Raw genomic sequence first — 21217 nt, 5'->3', positions numbered from 1 at the left:
TCTTAGAAGGGCCCCGCTTTCATGCTGCTTCCAACTGGTATTTCCTGCAGCACGAGATTCATATCACAGCATTCACTCATTGTCAAAGCTCCATGACACCAGAAAGGTGATAGTAAATGCTGACAAAAACCCAAGTTGCCATTTTAGGGACTGCAAACAATGTTCTACCATTTTGTGTTTTTGTAACAGTTGACTTACTGTAGTTATAGAGTTTCATAAACATGTTACAGTAAATGTATCTTTTTTAAATCTAAGCAGAAGCTACACATCAACTAATAATTTAAGAAAACGTTCTTTGACATTTTCAGACAATGACCACATACTTATCCCTATCGTATTTCAACTTTTCTTGCTAGAAGCCCAGTGCATGAAGAAAACTCGTGCTTGAAGTTGTGATGAAAACCAGGTTGTTAACACAGTTAAATTAAATTAATAATTTAACATTTTGCTAAGTAGCATATTTACTTTCTTTTAATTCTGGATTTTGTCTCTAGCTGCAAATTTCCTGTACAGACCCTTTAGGTGACATCGATCAATTCATCTACCTAGACAAAAAGAAACAAAAAAAAACCTAAAAACAACTTAAATAAACCCTTTCCTAACATGAATTAAACATTAAAAAATATATTTCTGTAAAGCTACAGTATGTAACATTATGAAATTATACTCTCTATGTCCACCCACTTTTGCTGTTGGTTATATCTGATAACTGTACCTCAGTAAGTTAAAGCTTTTCATTGTTTTAAGGTTTTTCATTAAGAAATCTTTCTTTCATTAATTCATTTCTGGTCTAGAAACTTTTTTAAGTTGTTTATTTCACTGTTTTGTTTTGTTTTTTTAATAGAGCTGAATAAATTCTGAAATAATTTCTGTCTCACCTAGCCTCTAATCACACATCTGGGACTGGTTTCTCCCATCTGTACCGATCTTCCACATTGACAAACCTTTTATGGCCTTTTGAACTACACAAAGAAACAAGACGACCTTCTCTAACCTAACGTATTGTTGAAGTAGTATATTCAAAGATTATTTTAAAGTAATGGTATGACAGCAAAGGGTCTCATTAGTTGTATATCTCCTCCATGTATATTCAGACCTAAAGAAAGCTATTATTTTTCTCTCCAAAATTAACAAAAATGCTTGAATTACTCTTTAGACACACCTTTATTTATCTCACAAATATCTGGATCTGTTTCTTTACATACATAATGCCTTCTGATACGAGAACCAACGCAACAAGATATCCATTGTATTGCATGAGGGATTGCTTTTTTCCCTTTAATCTTTGAATCATTATTTTTCCCATCAAAACCCCATTTCATGTTTAAAGTTACACAGCAGTACAGTGCACTGACTGAAAATGAATTGTTTATAAAATTGCCATGCTTAAAATTTAAGAAAGTTACCAAGGCAGATTCCTGCTGCATGATCAGACTTTCCAGTAAAGTTGGATTACATAAATGTTCTGTTCAGAAGAAAGATAAAATCTTTAATGGACAAACACTTAAGATACTAATACACGTAAACATGTAGAAAGCTAACAGCATATCTCTCACTGAGTAAACAACAGATCACAAGATAGTTACTTAGACAAACTCAACAAAAGTGCTGCTAATTGGAACAATAGAATTCCTCTGTTGACTAGTGGACATTTGACCTTCAATAGAATCCTCATCCTGTTTTTAAAAAGTATCATGCTCGACAACCATTTACCTTTGTGTTTTAGTGACACTGGCTTGACTGACTCATTAGTTGTTTTACTGCTATGTATGTAAAAATAAGACTCAATACATACAAACTCACCCTGTCACTACAACACATTGCCTTTAACTTCACAGGCATCTGTAAGAAACTTTCTAGACCACATCATTTTCTGTCGGCTACCAGCCCTCGGATGTTCCTGCGAACTACCAGAACTTCGGCACCCTTTCCTGTATTTCTCTGTACCTATCGCATATTTCCAGTAAAGCTCTTTTGTCTAAACCTGTTTTGACTCAGCATGTTCTCGCCCTTGTTGCCGTTTACATAGCTGCAATAGCTTACCGTGACAACACAACTGTTTTTTCAGGCATAAAAATGTACAGTGTGTAGAGAAGGATGAAGTAGTATGCTTATACAAATAAAATAAATAAACAATCAACTTGAATTTAATTGCTGACACATGAAGTAAGAGAAACTGACATGTAACATATAATCGGTAAATGAATATTACATAAACCTAATTTTGCTTCTGTTTTTCATTTTAATGCTTCCACCTAAATGGAAGATGTCTTTGTCTGTGCTGAAGACAAACCTTGACTTTTCTTGGTAGTTACATGAGACGCGTCTCCTTTAAAGCTCCTTTTATATTTAGCCATTAATACTTACCTATACTGACATTTCTCACCTGCTTATACCTATATTCAACTGGTTAGATATCTATGAGTACAAGTTGAGAAATTGTTTTTTGAAAGTTTTACAATGGAAACTCATCTGGACAGTTTGATCAGATCCTACAATGTGGGACACCAATTAAGTGTCTTAAGTTTGAATAAACCATGTCTGCATCAGAGAAGTGAAAACATTTTGTGTAGAACATATAGGAATGTAATTATTTAAGAATTGCACCTTTGAACAATGCCATCCTTTTGCAGGAACGTGTTAAAGGTTGTCACTGTCAATGTATGACTGTTACTGTAACAGTAAAGTACAAATGAACATGTGCCTCAGAACCAACTTGGGAATCTGACATGAAACCCCTGATCCTGCAAATAATGAACAACCCAGCTCACAAATTTTAGAAGAAGGCAAAGGAATTCAAATGTTCATTGAATAGTTATATTCATTCATATTCAAGAGTTTTATCACACTCTAGTCCTTCCACTGCTCTGCCATGGTTTTAGCTCTAGATGGCAGTGTGCTCACTTCTATTGGCACACAAAACAATGACATCCAATTTTGTTTTTAGCTGACATGATGCATGACATTTGTTTGGCAGACAATTCAGACTAAAAGGAAGACATACAATACAAGGGTTGAATATTTTGCTTGAAGGCACTTCAGAAAGCAAGGAATAAATTCATGAACCCTCCAGGCAGAGATAATGTGACATACTGAGACTGATACTTTGTGACATACTGAGACTGATAGTTTGTTTAAGTAAAAGTAACAAGTGAAAGCACATAATAGAAATAAAATGTATTTAAGGTATAATATTTAAAGGTAATAATTTAAACTACATGCACTTCAACACTGTATTACTCTATGGCTAGTGTGAAATTGGAATCAATCCCCAGACAATGCACTTAAGTAATTAGGCTACTTAAGGAAATCTGCTTTCTCAAATGATCAGGGAAGGTTTACATTCACTTCAGAAACCTGGTTACTAGTTTCATATCAGATGCATAATCTGATTTCTCCTCCACCTTGGACTTGTTTTGGAAGCGTGACTCACCGATTTTAAACGTATAGTTATTGAAAACTGCTCTTTTTATGGTTGCGTTTGTGTCTTAGCAGATGTACACAGGGCAACAGTGGACAAGGTACTGCTGAAGAAAAGAAATGCTGCCAATGCTGCAAAAAAAAATCTGAGATGAAAAGGGACTTTGTGTTAAGTTAAATTTCCATTAAGACTTTAGGCAAACTTGGATTTAATAATTAGGCGGTATTGCTTTAAATAATCTTTCCTTCATTTAGGCTTTCACTGCCATGTCTGCAGACTTTTGTTATGCACATACAATGTTGGAGAAAACGGATTAGAAAACTACAGGTTACAGGGGTACAGTACATGGCAGACAAATCTGTGAACGACGGGGGAAAACTACCTGGGGACGCTACACCAAGGTAGAAGGTACTCTGCATCACATTCGGATCAGAATGTGATGCAGAATGATCACATTCGGAACAGAATGTGATGCAGAGGGTTTGTCCATCTCCCCTTGGTTAGAAGGGTGAGCCTTGCTCAATAACCTAGGAGTCCCAGGAGGCTTCATCTTGGAGCATACCTCTACAGAAAGAATTTGAAAAAAGTTACATATGTAACTTACATACAGCAAATTATTTAATGTTTCTAGTTATTTTTCACCATTGTGCTTACAACTAATAGAAAATCACTCTTCCACCTATAACTGCTCTACTTTCCTGCTTAAGCTAGTAAGGAATACAAATGTCAACCACTTTCCATACTGTAAACTGTGCAAATTACGGTCTGTTTTTTTTTTTTTTTTAGGTCTAATTTTCGCAGTCCAATTTGACTCCTAAACAAATTTATATTTTTTCAATACAACTGTAAATACAGGCTTCTTGTGTTTATCGGAGGGTTGTTAGATTGTATAATTTTTAAGGTTTTCTCTTCCCCTCAGTACGTTTCTTCATAAACATTCTGGTCTTGAAGCCAATAGGCCACAACATGTTAAAACAAACAAGACAGCATGAGGGTTTACAGTGACCCACAGACGTGACAACATGGTCTTTTCATCACCACCGGCACTGATCTGCTTATCAGACCAGCCGCAATATTATATTAGGAACTCTTATCTACAACAAAACAGCACTGAATTTCTGTTTACCACTAAGGTGAATACGACAAGACGGGTTTTGATCAAAGAAACCAGTGTGTGTCAAGCAACAGATCCCTCCTCTCATTGGTCTGTATAGCAGAGTTTGACTGCGGCAGACATCAGTCTAGCCTCTTAAGGTAGAAAGTTGCCGCTTTGGCTGTTTTGACTGATAAAGCAGTGTGAATAGGACTTCTGGCTGCCAACACAAGTGCTAATCAGGTATAAAACAGGCTAGCACATGAATGAATGTGAGATCTGATTTGCATTTAGATTCGCAATCGTTTGACTAGTGAAAGAAGTACTTTAAAATGCTGCAGTTACATTCAGAATGGAATGTATGATGAGTGATGGGGGATACGGATTTAAAGAAAAATAAAAAGCATCAAGCTAGTCCCTACAAATACAGTGATTCAGTTACTGACCAAATTCTTTGCCACAGACTTTATTTTTAAGGGTCAAGGTTTCTAAAATTTTACTTGTAATCATGTAAATGCCCTGCTTCGAGCTAACCAAGGAACAAATATGCTTTGTGTATGCATGTGAGTGGGTATGTACTATTGTCTTTGGACTCTGACCCTCCACGTTGTATGCTGGCACTGTAATGAGGGGGAGGGGGGATAAGATAGATGAGGCTTTGTGTTTTACATTTACAACAATAAAAGATCATACATTTTATTTGTGGCGTTCAAACCATACTAAAACAAGAAAAAAAAATAAAGAAAATATTTTTACATGTGACCTAATTTGAAAAACCTGTAATTGATGTGTCTGGGCCCCTCTCGCATCATGTTTTTCATGCATGTTCTCACAGCAGTTTACCGGTTTTAAGTGTTGACACTAGGAAGGTGTAGTTTCATGGCAAGCATTGACAAGTACAAGAAACTGTCTGCAAGGAGCAGGGAGCTGAAACTGTGAAAAGAACCAGAGCATGTTATGGCAAGAAAGAAGAAGTCAAAGTACTAATTAGCTTTGAGTAAAAAAATAGCATATGTACCACTGTGGGTTTTGGTCACAGTAGTCCCCCTTTGTGTTCATGTAGCAATCAAACTAAGTCCATGTGATGGCTTGTCACAGTCTGGCACGATGTGGAAAAATATTTTTATAATTAAGTTTCTTGTCGCATTACCATTTTTTAAAAGACCACAAAGTACATAAAGATCTGTAAAATGTCTGACTTTCAGATTCTTCTGTTTATTTTTTCATAACTTACAGATTGTTTTTTTTAAAAAGTTTCATTTTCCAAATTCACAACAAATGCACAAAAAAAAAAAAGAAGTATGTACATGTTTGAGTGCAGACGCTTGCTTTGCAAATATTGCACCTAGCAATAAATATTATGTGGGGCACCCAGTTTAATTTGGTTTACAGTACAATTCATATATTAAAATTATTCTATGCTTCAAACAGAGGTAGACCAAACAAGGCCAGCATCTTGGTCAGGAATGGAGCTTGGTGATTATTGAGGTTGACTTAGTTGTTGACAAGTGACTCATAGAGGGACATGAGCTGGCTCTGAAGGTCCTGGGTGTAGGGGTCGAGCTTTTCTCTCAGGTCTTCAGCATAAGGGGCCACCATTTGTTTCACCAAGTTGGCTCTCTGACTAAGCTCAACCTGGAATTTTTCAGTCATGGGGGCCACACTTTCCTGGAATTTCTGCAGGTGCTTATCCACCTTCTGTTTCAGGTTATCAGTGTAGGGCCCCAGCTTAGCCTGAAGATCCTTCACACTCTGCTCCAGGCTGGTCTTCAGTTCCTCGCTCTTGTGCATCAAAGTAGTCCTCAAGGCCTCAGAATCCAGAGAGTCTGCATAGGGGGCCAGTTCTAGTTTGAGCTGCTCCACCCTCTGCCGGATCTGGGCCTTTGTGTCCTCAGCATAGGGCTCCAGCTTGTCCCTGACTGAGTTCAACTCCTGGGTGAGCACATTTCTCAGTATGTCTGCCTCTGTGGTGATCTTGGTCATCAGGTCCTGGGCTGCAGGAGAAAGTTGCTCCTGCAGGACGACTGCATACTTGCTGGCTATGTCAGCACTCTCTGCCAGGCGGGCACTAGAACAAAGATGCAACAGTTGTAAAGCCATCAGTGGTTTGTAACACTGTAACACTGACACATTTCATTAGAAGACCCAGGGATCATAGCCCTGTTAAACTTACTTGACTTCCTGTCCAAACTGAGACTTCTTAATCATCTGGAGGGTATCATCAGCTGTCTGGGTGGCTGTGGCAATGTAGTCCCAGAAAGCATCAGTCAGCACTTCTAGTCGGGGCTTGGGTGCATCAGCATAGAAGAGGTTGGCATGACAGCCTATAAGATGTAGACAAGGACAGTTTTTTTATTTGATCATCAATCACTGCTCCTTGTCAGCTTTGACTCAGTTATATAGAAAAGACAAAAGTTAATGATAAACAACAACAACAAAAAAAACTTTCAACTTACTTGACAAAACTGCAACAGCTAGTACCACAAACACCTTCATAGCTGCATCTTATTGGGGGAAAAAAAGGACAAGTTATTTTTTAGCCTCATTAGAAAAGTAAAAACATATACCGTGTACATTTCTTGTAAAGATGTGGTGTGATCTGTAGTATAATTCTCACCTGTTTTTTGGCTTGTGTATCTCTCAGTCTTTACTGGGTTTTGCGAGTGTGTCACAGTGGTGCTTCTCCGTATATATGCCTTAGTCAGATAACAGTTGTAGTGAAGAGACTAAAGTCCAGGAGTCACTGCCATGTTGTCAAAATGGCTCTCTTCCTACAAACACACGATCACGGAGGCTGCAGTGCAGACACGCAATGTTTCTGTATGTTTTCTTCTGGACAACATTATATCTTATTCCATAAAACCTACGGTAGCAGTTCCCTTTTGATCCTTTTTCTAAAAGCTTTTAAAGTAATGAATTATCCAACTAACGTTAACAGCTTGCAAATAACTACAGATAACCTTGATTTGCTTACATTTATCGACTTTTTATGGTTAGAGGGCAAAGGGTTGGGATGCAGAAGGCCGCAGAATCCCACCCCACCAGGTGTGGCCCCGCCCAGCCACCAATAAAGCCACCCACCCGGATAAAATGGTTTGTGGCAGGAAGGGCGGCGTAAATAACTCATGCCAAATCAATATGCGGAACACATTTTGCTGTGGTGACCCCTGAAGGGCAGAGCCGAAAGCCATCTATCTTGGGGTCAAGCAATGCAAATGCAAAGCATCAGGCAAAACATAAATTGTTTTCTTGATTAAAAAAAAAACTTATTAAAATAATCAATAAAGTGTTTACAGCTAATATAAGTGGGTATCAGTGCCAAACGTCAATTTTGCCTAACCTTTGAATAAGTAAAACATTTTCCATCCAGTTGTCAAAGTAGTAATTTCTTTATTTAATACTGGATTATGTGCAAATGTTATTTTCAGAGAAAACAAGAAGGGAGTAAAGGACTACATAGTGATGTCACTTTGTAACCACTGACAGAGGAAGTGAATATTTTGTTCAATGCCACCTGTTAAGCGGCGAAATAAGCGTCTCATGTCTTCCATATAAGTGTCTTATATAGAAGGCCAGGTATATCCCTGTTGTTTTCCTTGGGTAGAGGTGGCACCAGGATGCCAGTGGAGGCCCTCCTGGACTTGCCGCTGACATCTTGGTGCCAGATACCAGAGGACACCTTTGGAGGTTTGGGGAGTCCGTGCCTCTATATGCCATCCACAATATTTGGCATGTGGTTTCTGTGTCTTGAATAGGTGGTTTAAATTTGTATACAATGTCTAAAAATTGTATATTTAATAGTTAAAACAAGTGCCTTCGACTCACATTCCTTTTCATTCTTGTTAGAAAAATGTGGGAAGTCATGGTGACATCTGCTTTGTTATTGTGCAGTTCATTTTTACATCCATCTTTCAGTTCATGCTGTGGTAAGCAATGACAGGCAGGATGCAAAGGCCAGTGCTGCTTATGTCAAAGTTCAACAAACTTAAATGAACATCTGTGCAGAGCTGTCACAACATACCATGAGCACAACAATCACAAGGCCTGGTAATAGCTTTTTTCACAATAATGTGAGTACACTGCCAGCAGTGGGTTACTGTTACTGACATTTAGTGACTCCAACAAGCATCACCGGCAGAATTCCATTTTACTGATGTTGTTACATAGACCATTTAGTTACCATAACAAATGAGGACAAGCATTGTTTATTTCATTCCCAAATGCTTTATTGTATAGGTACTCATTCCATTATAGTTGTTTTGGTATTGTTGATTAGTAATTTGTTGTAAGATCAGTTAATTGCTACTAAAAACCTCTCCACTAACAGTGTAAGGCCACAAGCAGTAAAGTTTGCTAATGTTTTATTTAATTAAATGCAAGTTCAAACCTCTCCTCAATAACAAAATGAAAAGTCAGGTAATTGAAACAGTCCATGTTGACAGTTTACAATTATGAATGTTGAACTAAGTTAATGCTCACTAGACTTATCTTTGTCTCACAATGCAAGTGGGTGCTACATTGTGAGTTCTGGTTAAAATTTGTAAATTTGGATAAACTGACCACATCTTAAGCCCCGATTAAGTCTCCACTATCCCATATGCATGCCTGATCTCCCTCAGGAGGAGACACAAATACAGACCGGGCAGTGCTCTTAACAGCCAGTCTTCAGTTGTGTAAGTTAGCAGCCATTGTTCAAACTTTTTTAGTTCCTTTCACAGAATTTTAATTTTAAGAAATAAATCCTGGATATTTCAGTCTGAATTACAAGTTTGCCTCTAATGTGATTTTTTTTTCAAATTCAGCTTCTTTTAACTGCGGTTTTACTATAGCAAAAAAGTTAAGTACAAGTTGAATGGGAAGTGCTATTTGGGCAACAACCAAAAGTTGCATTCCAGCATTAAAATCTTGTGCCTTCTGAGAAACATCTTGTGGTGGCAGTATCTTCATTAGGGTTAGTTTTGCTGCCTCTAGACCAGGATAGATTTTTTAGATTGATGGAGCAATAAAGTCTGAGTTGTACAAGCAAATTTTGGAGATATCCATCTGTGAACTGAAGCTTGACAGAAGGCAATCACGTGTTTTGTTTTGTTACTACTCCTTTCTGCAACTCCTACGATTTTTCAATGCCAAAAGAATTAAAATAAAAAACATATTAAGCTGTCCTTTAGCACAGCAAATAAGTCTTGATGACGATTCTCAGACAAAGAGGTACCAAATCTTTTCAGATGTAGATTCAAGTCTCAGACAAACTTAATGACACACTTAAGTAAGAAAAATAACTTATAAAGCTAACTGCTGCTCTTTGAAAGTTATTTCTGAGAAGTGAACTATGGTATGTCCAGTGTGAAACAGTAGCTACTTTGTCCTTCAGAAGCTGACGGTGTCAAAATCTGCTAACCTTTGGCCAGTGTGATACAGGGATATTTTAACACTGGTATAACAGAAACTAGGACTGTGAGTTACTGTGACGTTAGCTGGCAAAATGTCACGCTAATAGCGACAATAAAATACCTACTACCATATCTAATCAAAGCTGGACATCAAAGAAATCAAAAGGAGAGCTTGTGTCTGTCTCTACAGTGAGTTATCTTCTCTGAGAGAAGAAAAGTGATTACAGGCAGACCTGTGAGGACAAGGGTCATCGTATGGATTCCTCACACACTGATGAATCACACGCACATTTAGGTAATTAAATCAAGAAATGCAGCAATAATCATGGTTTCAAATAAAAAGTTGCTTGCTAGAAATATAAAGGCGGGTTATGAATTCAGGATGTGTGTTCATTTGGTGTAAAAGTAAGGGTTCGTGCATGTGTGCTGCGTGGATGTGGCACAAGTTGTCAGTCAGGATTGTAGGGTGAGGCAGGGTGACAGCAAGGCACTAGCACCTGGACTTTGGGATCATTACTGTCTGGCTTCCTATATAAGCTCAGAACATCGCAAGCTGAAGACAAGAGCTGCCAAGTGGACTTGCAGATACAGCTGCACCTAAGGTAAGATTTAGAAATAAGAGGAACTATCCACTTGTCTACTGCTTGTTGTGGTGACTAACTGATATTTTCTTTTCATAAGGACTAAGAACCATGAAGCTCCTTGTTGTGCTCATCCTAGCTGTTTTCAGCGGTGAGTATGTTGGTGAAATATTATTAGTGTATTATCTATTTTGAAGGCTAACGCACCGAAAATGTTAAATGCTCATGAACTCGAAGCCTTGTTGAGGGGTGGATATGTGTTGTATACATGTCATATCTAACAACAGGCTGGTAATGAAGGTTTAAAAATCAATCTCTCACTCTTTGCTCTTGTCTCTCTTCAACAGGCTGCCATGCCAACCTCTTCTATGCTGACGCACCCAAGCCACAACTGGAAGTGTTGACTGATGCTTTCTGGGACTATGTTTCCAAAGCCACCCAGACAGCTGATGATACCCTTCAGATGATCAGGCAATCTCAGTTTGGACAGGATGTCAGGTGGGTCAAAAACGTGTAGCTGTTTATAATGTAAAATAAAAAATGTTTAATAGCAACTGCTTTACAATTATTCGTTACGGGAACATGAACTTAAGACTAAGTCTTCATTCTCCTGTCTAGTGCCCGTCTGACAGAAAGCGCTGACATAGCCAGCAAATATGCAGTCACCCTCCAGGAGCAGCTTCCCCCTGCAGCTCAGGACATAATCACCAAATTTACCACAGAGGCTGACGTGCTGAAAGAGCGTGTGACCCAAGAGCTGAGCACAGTAAGGGAGAAGCTTGAGCCCTACACTGATGACTTGAAGGCCCATATCCAGCAGAGAGTGGAGCAGATCAAACAGGAGCTGGCCCCCTACGCAGACTCCATGGACTCCGAGGGCCTGAGGGCAATCCTGATCCAGAAGAGCGAAGAGCTGAAGACCAACCTGGAGCAGAGTATGAAGGACCTGCAGACTCAGCTGGGGCCCTACACTGATGACCTGAAGCAGAAAGTCGACGAGCACCTGCAGAACTTCAAGGACCGTGTGACCCCTGTGTCTGAGCAGGTCCAGAGTGAGCTGACTCAGAGAGCCCAGCAGGTGAAAGAAATGGCTGCCCCCTACGTTGATGAGCTGAGGGAGAAACTGGACCCCTATGCCCAGGACCTCCAGGCTCGTCTCACATCCCTCTATGAGTCTTTTGTCAAAGCCAACTAAGCCAACCTTTACCCCATGATAAATGAAAAGAAACTGTCTTTAAAAAAAAAAAAACTTTCTGATCTCAGGATTACATCCATGTTGTTAATGATATGACAACAAAGTCTTACCACTTTTAAAAGTAGATGACTACAAGTATTTACAGTATTAAAATATATAAAATATGTTCAGTGTTGGTCTGTGACCACACAGTGTTTGTTCTTCTATATTAGGAAAATAAAGTAAAAGCAAAATATAAGCTTGTGACTGTGTTATTTTTATGTGAAATCATTATTTAGTGAAGAAGATTTTAGGATGACCAATGTTTTTTTGTACAAACCTAGGCATCTTTTAAATTTGAATGGAAAATGAAAGACATTTACACACACATTATTTACTGAATGCAATAATAGAATCTAGAACAACTTCCACACATCTAAATCTGCTTCAAATCAAATATATTGATATTGATGACAAAAAAAAAAAAAAAAAAACATAAAATGCTTATATTTTAGCACTTCAGTACATCAATCACTAATATGGTGAACACAAAGAGTTATTTAATTGCTTTTATATGCAGATATCAACAACATTGTGCCCAATTTTATGCATAAGTTCACGTTTACAGTTGTAAGAAAGAAAAAAACTTTCTAGATCAACTCCACACAGAAATCTGTGCAGAATAAAGCTTATTCTTTTTGTTCAGTGTCTGGTTGCAACACCTTGCCCCTCTGCTATGCCCCTGTAAAGATTGAGTTGTGGGTATTGAACTAGGCATGTTCAGGTTTGTCCCTGCAAGTCTGGAAGATCATAAACATCCTGGTTCAACCTTGTTTTTCACTATTTCTATTGTGCCTCTATCTCTGCTGCCAGATTGCTCCCACGCTGCCTTACCCAGTGGCAAACAACATTCCTCTGTTCTCCCACCAGCTGTCACGGGCTCTGCACACCGTTAAACTTTCACACACACACACACACACACACACACACACACACACACACACACACACACACACACACACACACAGACAGACAGAGCTGTAACTTTTTTCCTTTGGTCAGATTATGTAGGGTTTTAGTTATATTCTTAATATACAAGTTTTAATACCTTTCCGAGTGTACAGATTTACTGTTAACACTTTCTGGGTTTTGGGGGATTAGGGACCACCTGTTTTTGTTTGTTTTCATTTACACTATTATACTTACAACTGTTAAAAGATGATGAATTAGAGCATTTGAGGAATTACATTCTAATTAATAAAGTTCATCAGTGTTTTCATCATCGAAGTGATGGAGCAGGCTTTCCACAAACTTCGGGGTTTGCATTTCAGTGAAGTGTCTTTGACCCCCAATTGTAAGTTCTTTTGGACAAAAGTGCCTGTCAAGTCACTAAATGTACAATCACCAATATTTACATATTGGAACAATGATAGTTTTTTGGCATTTGGCCTCTGTGCATCACCAAACTGAATTTGAATCAAAACACTAACATGTGAAGTCAAGTCTTTAAACTTTTAAAGGTTTTGATCAAAGTTGCTGCTGGACATTTTAAAAATACAAACTAGCAGACTTCCCACGACACATTTTTTAAATTTTTGTATCCTTTTAAAATGTAATGTATGGAAATTTTTTATAATACAAACAATTGTAACCAGTGTTAGTGCTGAATTCAGTCCCAACATAGACAGTCGTTTTTAAGAAACTAAGAACAGCCTCAGATGTTGTCTTTGTATTTATTTTGGTTTTAAAAAACACCAACAGGAAATTCTTCATGTCAGCATGAAGAACTTTAAACTACAAAATGTAAAAAGAAAAACAAAATATGTGACTAAATAGTATTGTCAAGTTAATATCTTGAGGTAAGTAAACTGATTCTTGAGTTTAGTTTACACAAGTCTCAAATGGCATTGAAGTAACTACTGATACACTAAACTTGGTTAAAGTTGAACAAACCTGATTGTTTTTGTTTTCTTGTTAACCTTTGTAAATACGTAAGTTCAGATCATTTCAGTTGAATTTGACTAAGAATGTCTAGGTTTCATTTTCAAAACAAACACCAACCTAAGCAAATCTGCAATGAATGCATGTGTCAATAAATGGTTGAGCAAACTTTAATTTTCTGGAGAATGAGCCTAATGTAATGATTGGAAACTACTGACCTGGCTCTTCCCAACTTCCTCAACAAAATCTGCCTGACACCACCTCTAAAGCTAACTAAATACCATGTTATATTGCAGATCTTCAGACCATAATAAAACCTCTTTAAAAATATCACATTTTTACTTAGTGAGCTTTAGAGGAGCTGGTGGGCATGGCGTTTTATTTTCAAACAGAGTCTAGCTAGCTGTTTCCACCTGCTTCCATGTTCATGTTTGCTAGCTGTAGCTTATCATATGTTATCATCAACTTTCTGCACAGCATTTTTTTTTCTTTTAGCCTGCAACCAAAAGAACCACTAACTTACATACTTGCTGACCCTGAGCATCATCAACATCCACAGACAGCAATCTGACCTAAGATTACTTGTGGTCATTTTGTTACAGTAAAACCGCAGCTCCACTCCTCCATCAGCTGATACTGCTCTGACTCAAACCCAAATGACTGTGGGGGGGTTACAGGACAAACACAAATTGGGAACTTGAACATCCGGTGCAGTAGCATTTAACCCATAGACATCAACTACAGAAACCTCGCTGACTCATCTTAACTCTTCCTCTCACAGGGTGAGATCATCCAGATTTAACCAAAAAACAAATTCTTCAAACTGGCCTCAGAAAAACATCATCAGGCTGGGGTTACTTTTGTTCAAGACTTCTGAAGACACATCCTCAAAGACACTGGACAATGAACTGTTGTGGCATATAAAAAACTGACCATGTCAGATATTTTAAAGTATTACCTCATAGTCCCTCCTGATTCACTGTGTTTTATTTTTCCATCTGCCTTCTCTTTCTCTAGAAGCATTGTGGGTTTGTGAGGTTAAGCCCACAGCCATGTGTGCTGGTGGGTCTCTTCAACTCAACAAGGTTCATCAACTCTGCAAAAAAACAAATAAAGACATTCTGTCAATGTCTGGCATGTCCAAAATGACTTTTATAAGGTGTAAAACATTTCTGTCAGAACAAGAGACGAAACTAAACATGTTCCTTGCATCTGAAGTGTGATGGATTTAAATGTAAAAAAAAAAAGAAAAGAAACCATTCTTGCATAACAACATTTTGCTTAAAATGGTGTGATTAAATTACTGATCCTGTGTTGTGTGTCTGAACTGGACTGGACTTGTTATCTACCTGAACACAGAGCACCTGTGACTGACACACACAAACACACACACACCTTCAGAAGTTGCATACACTCTTGTCGTGGGTTACCAAACTATAAAGTATTGTGTTTTAACAGAGAAGTTATGCCTAAACATTAAGTGTCTAAACTATACATTTCATTTCAGCTGTTTCATCCCACTTTTGATTATCATTGAAAGACTAGCTATTAAAGTGTAGCTATTTTGTGGGTTTAATCTCCTAATCACTAAACACATACATGGAACTCCTGGTGGTAGCACACACTAATGGTATTAAATCTGTCTTACTGTAAAAACTACAGAATAGAGAAATCTGGCCTGGCAACAAAGACCGAGTCCTAAAGGGCAAAGCTCAGTACACATGTGCAGTTACGGAATCAGATTTGAACTTTTATCATTGCCACTGAAAACAGAACTAAAATGTGCTATGGTGAAGGACAGCTTAAACATTTATTTAAGCTATAACTTTATATAAGCTACTTCACGTTTCCCAAACCTCCATTCATAATTACTCCTCTTTTCATGTAAACTTTTCATGCTGCTCTTAACCTAAAATATTTTTATACAATATACCTTATTCATCACAGGTGAAATTAAATGACTGAAGTGAAAGTAGTTAGGTGCAAAAAAAAAAACACAAGACATCATAACACCAAGTTCACTTAGTAAAAGTCCTAATATGCTCTGATAAATAAGGCTTTGACAGTAAGTTACACACAGCTTTGGCACTGAATTTATTGTTCTGGGGTTTCCCCAGCCATAGTTGTTCAGTGGTGACGCTTTTATTGATTGATTGATGGAGGTGGCAGTCCAACAAAATATCCACAAAGTCTCATGGCAGTTCTGCTGCTATTCAAATACTTGTGCAATATTCCAGGGTGATCCATTTTTGTTCGTCAAAGTTCCCCCTTTTCTACACCAATTTCAAAATCATGGAAATTTAGAAACTGATCAGTGAAAACAACATGCAGACAGAATGTTTTCCTTCATTCTTCCAGTGTAATATAATTCTTTTGTTCGGTGCCCTATTATTGTTTATACAGGTTATTGAAACGCTACGTTCTCTGTATTTTATTACCTACAAAGTCTCTTTTGTACAATGGATTTGCTGTTTTATCCCCAAGCCTGAACGTGCCCATCTTGTAGTGCTGACACCTCTTTTGTACTTCTGGCATTTACAGGTAATTTATAGCTCTTTTGCCATTATTTGGCATTTAAAATAGAAAATACACTTTGGTGCATTTGATCTCCAGAGAGAACAAGCACTCGTGCTGGGGGTTGTGTGTCTGTCTGGGTGGCCTGTCAATGGTCAGCAGCAGTAGAGCATTTAGATTGAAATGCATATGTGATAGCTTAATTTACATCCTGGTGCCAGGACGATTTGTATTCAGATAAGACCACTCGGTGATAATGATCAGAGAAAAGCTTCAAAGTTAAGGCAACTTAACACTCTGTCTGCACTGGCAACAAAAGAATAATTCAAATACCACCATGAAAAAAAAGCCAATTGCTGTAACACAAACAGTAAAATGTGTCAAAAAGAAATTCATACTTCATACTATAAAGCTTGTTAAATGCTAGTTTATTCGAAATCATGCCATCATACTAAAGAGCCTATTGGGCTTTGCCAGCTCCTCATCTATAGCTCCTAGTCAGACAAAAGTTAAGTACAATGTTTCCAGTATGTGTAGGAGTATAAGCGGCAGTGTAATGTAATTTGAGTTTTTCCACCAGCTAGAGTCCTCAAATTATTGTTAGTCTATCCAATATTAGGGCAACAGTGTAAAACACAAAACTATATTTACTCATAATGGTCAACGCTGTTTTATGAGTACTTAGCTTATATTTACACATTTTTTAAGACTTTGAATGCAACACAGTTGCTTGTATGCTAACCTACTTTCGACCATATTCACCTAAGAATAATACTGTGTATGAATGGAAAATAATAGGCTATGTGTTATTATAAACAGCCTGTAACTCTTCATTCTCCATCTGACAGGAGCACGTGGAAAGTTCGCTGCTGTTGAAGCTGTACTAGCTTATTGAAATGCGTGAAAACAAAACAAACAGACAAAAAGTGTTGTGGAACTTTTACCCCGTTTTTCTTGTGACTGCCACATTGCTCAATCCCCCGCTCAGACGACGCAAACCGGTGAGAACTTCGGACGCCGTCTTGCTGGCACGTTGCGTGGAAGGAAACAGGATTCTGTACAGACAAGTCATCATCACCACGTGAACGCGCACGAACACCCCCCCCCCCCCTCGCGACACGAGCAGCTGTGGCAGCAACCGCTATAAAAGCCTTCAGTCACCGTTCAGGGAGCACGGGAGAAGTTCCACCTCTCAGGTAAGAGACGGAGCCGCACAACATGCAGAGAAACATGTCCCAACTCTGAGAAAAGTCTTGCTTTTCCACATATGATTTATTTTAGATTTGTTTATATGCTGAGTTGTTGGCCTTTACTATCTTAACAACTTCGTATGTGTTTGCATAAGTTTTATTTTGCTGACCTCTGTTTCACAGCTGTATCTGTGTCTGTCTAACAACCATGAAGCCTGTAGCCCTGATCCTTGCTCTGGCCGTCATCACCGGTACGTGTTTGGCAGAGCATTCACTCCAGTCGTGCATGTTTTGATGAAAAATGTGACAGACATTTTGACCTGTGATTTTGCATGTGTGCACTTTAGGCTGCAACGGCCGTGCTGTACGCCAGGCCGATGCCACCACAAACCGCTGGGAAGACACAGTGGACCGTTTCTGGCAGTATGTTTCTGAGCTGAACGAGAAAGCTGATGGAGTCATGCAGGAGCTCAAGACCTCTCAGATTACCAGGGAGCTAGAGTAAGTGAGCTTAAACAGAAAATCTGTTAAGTTTCCCTTCATAGTTTGTGCATTTACCTTAAACCTTATAACTGCTTATACTTGTGCTACGCTTACATTCCTAATGGGTCCTCATATCTGATCACCTTGTTTTCCCCTTCCAGCACTCTGATTACTGACACCATGTCAGAACTGGCAGTCTATAGAGATGAAATCCAGACCAAGCTGACCCCTTACACTGACCCCTCCACTGGTCAACTGTCTCAGGATTTGCAGCTTCTTGCTGACAAACTGCAGAAGGACATGTTGGATGCCAAAGAGCGCAGCACTGAGTATCTGGGTGAGCTCAAGACAATGATGGAGCAGAACTCCGATGACGTCCGCAACCGCATTAACGCCTACACCAACAAGCTGAAGAAGCGTCTGAACAAGGACACAGAGGAGATCCACAAGTAAGTTGGATGGAGGCTCTCAGTCTTTTTTTTTATTGTTTTTGTCTATGTCAATGTGAAACCTAAATGTCTCCTTCTTCACCACCAGCACTGTGGCCACGTACCTGGGTGAGCTCCAGTCCCGTACCGCCCAGAACCTGGATGCCGTGAAGGATCACGTTCACCCTTACGTCCACCAAGCCAGCGACACCGCCACCAAGAAGCTGACTGATGTCTCTTCCATGCTGCAGAGCCAGGTTGAGAGTTTGGGCCAGCAGCTGGAGACCCAGGCCGAAGGCCTCAAGACCCAGCTAGAGGCCACAGCCCAGGACCTGCGCACATCCCTGGAGGGCAAGATTGACGAGCTGACAGAGTTGTTCTCCCCCTATGCCACAAAGATCCGTGAGCAGTTTGAGAACATCGTGGACAAGGTCAAGGAGACCGCTGCCGCCGCTTAAAGACAGACTCAGGGTTTTTTAGGGTGGTAGAAGGAGGAATGTTTTAACCACTGATTTCTTTGTACCCTGGAAAAGAGGGGAGATTTATTCATGATGTCTTCATTTGGATGCTGTGGTGTTTAACATAAGGGGTGTTGATGAGAGAAATTATGGAGGATGAGGTGCATCTGTTAAAGAACAGTCAGCAGATAAGCATCTGTGTGGGTTCTTCCTTTTGCATAGTCGCCCTCGTCTCTTATTCACTGCCTTAGTCACCAAACACAGGCACCACTGTCAATAACAGCCTTTAATACACAGACAATTATTTGTAATCTGCTTAGCTTTTCTATCTGGAATTTACTGATAGTGTTTACGCTCCCCAGGTTTTGTGGTGAGCTTTCTAGATTTTGTTTGGATGTAAATATAGTTACTGACTTTGAGCCTCATATGTCAGGATTCCAGCTCGTGTCATCCCTGAATGCACCAAACACAAGTGTCTTATCATTTCAAAAAATTGCACTGAACGATGATGATCAATTATTTGAGTTTTTCTAGAGGTCATAACTTGCCTGTCTGTATTTTCTGCATTTTTACTTGGAATGTAAAACGACAATCAGTGAGTAAAGTTTTGTGCCGCCTGCTTGTTCTTCCGTTTGTGTGACGGTTGCCCCCCAATGCTGCTCACTGTAAGTGCACTGCCTGTAGCTGCAATGTGGTGAACAGTGCTGAGTGAATAAAGAACCTTGAAAAGATGTTCTGTTTCCACTTGTTTCCTTCATCAAATATTAAGGAGTTATCTATTATTAAAGGGACGTTCAGTTACCTGCAGGATCCACAAAGCTGCTGGTGAGCCACGATTGTACATTTAGCCTCTATAACAAGAATCTGTAAAAGATTTTTGTGGAGATAAATAGTTACAAAGGCCTTCTCCAACTACAGTGGCAAAATTATGCATCCTAGATGGGCAAAACTTCCAGTTGTTTTATTTTCTTTTGTTAGTGCGTTGCATAACCCTGCTGGGCATAATTATGCAAGGGATTTTATCTGAAGATATTGGCCCCTTTAAATGTTATCTCAACCATGCCCTGACACACACAAACACAAACACTGCTCCTTCTTTACTCCTCTCTTTAACTTTCTACTTCTACAGAAATAATAGATCTTAAAATTATAAAATGGGATTTGTTGCTTTCTCCTTTTACCTGTACTCCACCCCAACCATCTCCCTTTCTCCTGTTTCTTTGCGCCCACCCAACTACAGCCGTTGGCCTACAGTTTTTCTAGTCTACACTTGTAAGGATCTTTTTAGAAGATTCCTTTCTTGTGATCCCAGCAGTCGTTCAGGAACATTCTGTGCCCTAGATTGAAACATTTTGATCTTTCTTATCTTGTTCAAATTATAATGCCTGCGTTAGTGCATTTGTTTGCACAGACAGTAAGAGGCATTTGTACACTCTTTTACATGTATGTTGTTTTTAGAATGTGGCCACATGCACGTTTTTTTTATCTTTGCAAGCATCTGCACCCTGGTGGTTGACAGTTCAAGCTGCATGTCAAACTGCTCAGTTTGAGTATTTAAGGGCTTTATTTGTTGCATGTTATACCTCCCTCTACCAATATTCCCTGTCTATCTCTACCTTGTCCATTATTATAAATGACAAAGAACAATCAGGAATCAGTTTGGGTATTTTTTAACGTATCATATTTTTAATGTATTATAATCATTCAGCACTACATTTACATTGAAGATCCAGAATTAGGATTCCCAGCCTGCTACACATGGTGTAAAATGATCACGACTGCACTCCACTCAGATAACTTACTCTAGCTATCAAAAGTTGTGCTTATCAAACTCAGCAGGATTTTGCCTTTGAAGTGCACAGCAGAGGCCAGTAGAGGACACTGTTTGTCCCTTGTTCCTCTCTTCTCTCCTGACCCCTTCACTAGATTTCATGCTGATGCAAAGATGCAGCTGTGTTTTCTTTGTTGGAGGATTGGATGAACTACATTTGCTTCATAAAGAAAGAAACACAAACTTTGTGAGCTTCAAAAACTGGACAAGTATGATCCTGGTTATAGTATGGTAGTATAAGCTTAATCTGGAATTGGCAGTGGTGTAAAGTTAAAAAAAGTATTATTTATTTAGTATTTATTTCTGCTCTACAATCTAAGCTACTTCAACTTTAGTACTTTTAGTTTCAGTACAATGAGAATTATTGTTTGAGCTTGTATTGTTTTGGTAATATTGTTTGAGCTTATACTTTTGTACTTTTTGTATGCAGGACTTGTGAATTCATTCATGACTTGATCTGAAATTAAAAAAAAACAACTTGATACATGCTGTATGACTTATTATTTTGAAATGGGAGGTCATAAGACAACACAATGTAAACATAATGTCCACAGTGTGACTCCAGCTTTGCCATTATTCATTCACATTAGATGTTTCTCGAAAATACCAACATGTTTACCACTTTGATGAGTGAAAACATAACTGACACTGTATGACTGTGTGCTGGCAATCTATGATATCATTCCTTACAGGAACAAATGTTTATTTTGAAA

General features: G+C 38.8%; 3 protein-coding genes and 1 long non-coding RNA gene across 4 annotated transcripts; 2 read left to right on the top strand and 2 right to left on the bottom strand.

Annotated features, from left to right (window-relative positions):
• Positions 1 to 5709: 5709 nt before the first annotated feature.
• Positions 5710 to 7415, bottom strand: LOC137129995 (apolipoprotein A-I-like). Its single transcript, XM_067509541.1, has 4 exons — positions 7132 to 7415; positions 6971 to 7018; positions 6688 to 6838; positions 5710 to 6582 (listed from the first exon to the last, which is right to left on the bottom strand). Exons 2-4 carry the CDS (start codon positions 7008 to 7010, stop codon positions 6009 to 6011), a joined length of 765 nt encoding a protein of 254 aa, XP_067365642.1. The 5' UTR covers positions 7011 to 7018; positions 7132 to 7415; the 3' UTR covers positions 5710 to 6008.
• Positions 7416 to 10400: 2985 nt separating this feature from the next.
• On the top strand, positions 10401 to 11918 carry apoa4b.2 (apolipoprotein A-IV b, tandem duplicate 2). The gene is made up of 4 exons (XM_067509540.1): positions 10401 to 10506; positions 10586 to 10636; positions 10833 to 10983; positions 11104 to 11918. The coding sequence occupies exons 2-4, from the start codon at positions 10597 to 10599 to the stop codon at positions 11678 to 11680; spliced, it is 768 nt and encodes a 255-aa protein (XP_067365641.1). The 5' UTR covers positions 10401 to 10506; positions 10586 to 10596; the 3' UTR covers positions 11681 to 11918.
• A 165-nt stretch (positions 11919 to 12083) lies between these two features.
• On the bottom strand, positions 12084 to 17186 carry LOC137130005 (uncharacterized). Its single transcript, XR_010914792.1, has 3 exons — positions 17059 to 17186; positions 14559 to 14696; positions 12084 to 12616 (listed from the first exon to the last, which is right to left on the bottom strand). It is a non-coding gene; the product is annotated as an uncharacterized lncRNA (long non-coding RNA).
• Positions 17187 to 17224: 38 nt separating this feature from the next.
• Positions 17225 to 19404, top strand: apoeb (apolipoprotein Eb). The gene is made up of 5 exons (XM_067509538.1): positions 17225 to 17310; positions 17488 to 17555; positions 17652 to 17805; positions 17949 to 18236; positions 18325 to 19404. Exons 2-5 carry the CDS (start codon positions 17513 to 17515, stop codon positions 18671 to 18673), a joined length of 834 nt encoding a protein of 277 aa, XP_067365639.1. The 5' UTR covers positions 17225 to 17310; positions 17488 to 17512; the 3' UTR covers positions 18674 to 19404.
• The last annotated feature ends 1813 nt before the right edge of the window (positions 19405 to 21217 follow it).

Source organism: Channa argus, chromosome 7 (assembly GCF_033026475.1).
Source record: "Channa argus isolate prfri chromosome 7, Channa argus male v1.0, whole genome shotgun sequence".
In the NCBI taxonomy this organism is placed as follows: domain Eukaryota; kingdom Metazoa; phylum Chordata; class Actinopteri; order Anabantiformes; family Channidae; genus Channa; species Channa argus.
The sequence above is the reverse complement of the archived record's forward strand: the minus strand, read 5'-3'. Positions and strand labels throughout refer to the sequence as shown.

Coding starts and splice junctions, on each gene's coding strand:
- apoeb (XM_067509538.1), top strand. CDS start 17,513: ATGAAGCCTGTAGCCCTGATCCTTGCTCTGGCCGTCATCACCG. Junction 17,806..17,948: donor CAGATTACCAGGGAGCTAGA/GTAAGTGAGCTT, acceptor TTCCCCTTCCAG/CACTCTGATTACTGACACCA. Junction 18,237..18,324: donor GACACAGAGGAGATCCACAA/GTAAGTTGGATG, acceptor CTTCACCACCAG/CACTGTGGCCACGTACCTGG.
- apoa4b.2 (XM_067509540.1), top strand. CDS start 10,597: ATGAAGCTCCTTGTTGTGCTCATCCTAGCTGTTTTCAGCG. Junction 10,637..10,832: donor CATCCTAGCTGTTTTCAGCG/GTGAGTATGTTG, acceptor TCTCTTCAACAG/GCTGCCATGCCAACCTCTTC. Junction 10,984..11,103: donor CAGTTTGGACAGGATGTCAG/GTGGGTCAAAAA, acceptor TCTCCTGTCTAG/TGCCCGTCTGACAGAAAGCG.
- LOC137129995 (XM_067509541.1), bottom strand. CDS start 7,010: ATGAAGGTGTTTGTGGTACTAGCTGTTGCAGTTTTGTCAA. Junction 6,839..6,970: donor AGCTGTTGCAGTTTTGTCAA/GTAAGTTGAAAG, acceptor TACATCTTATAG/GCTGTCATGCCAACCTCTTC. Junction 6,583..6,687: donor CAGTTTGGACAGGAAGTCAA/GTAAGTTTAACA, acceptor TCTTTGTTCTAG/TGCCCGCCTGGCAGAGAGTG.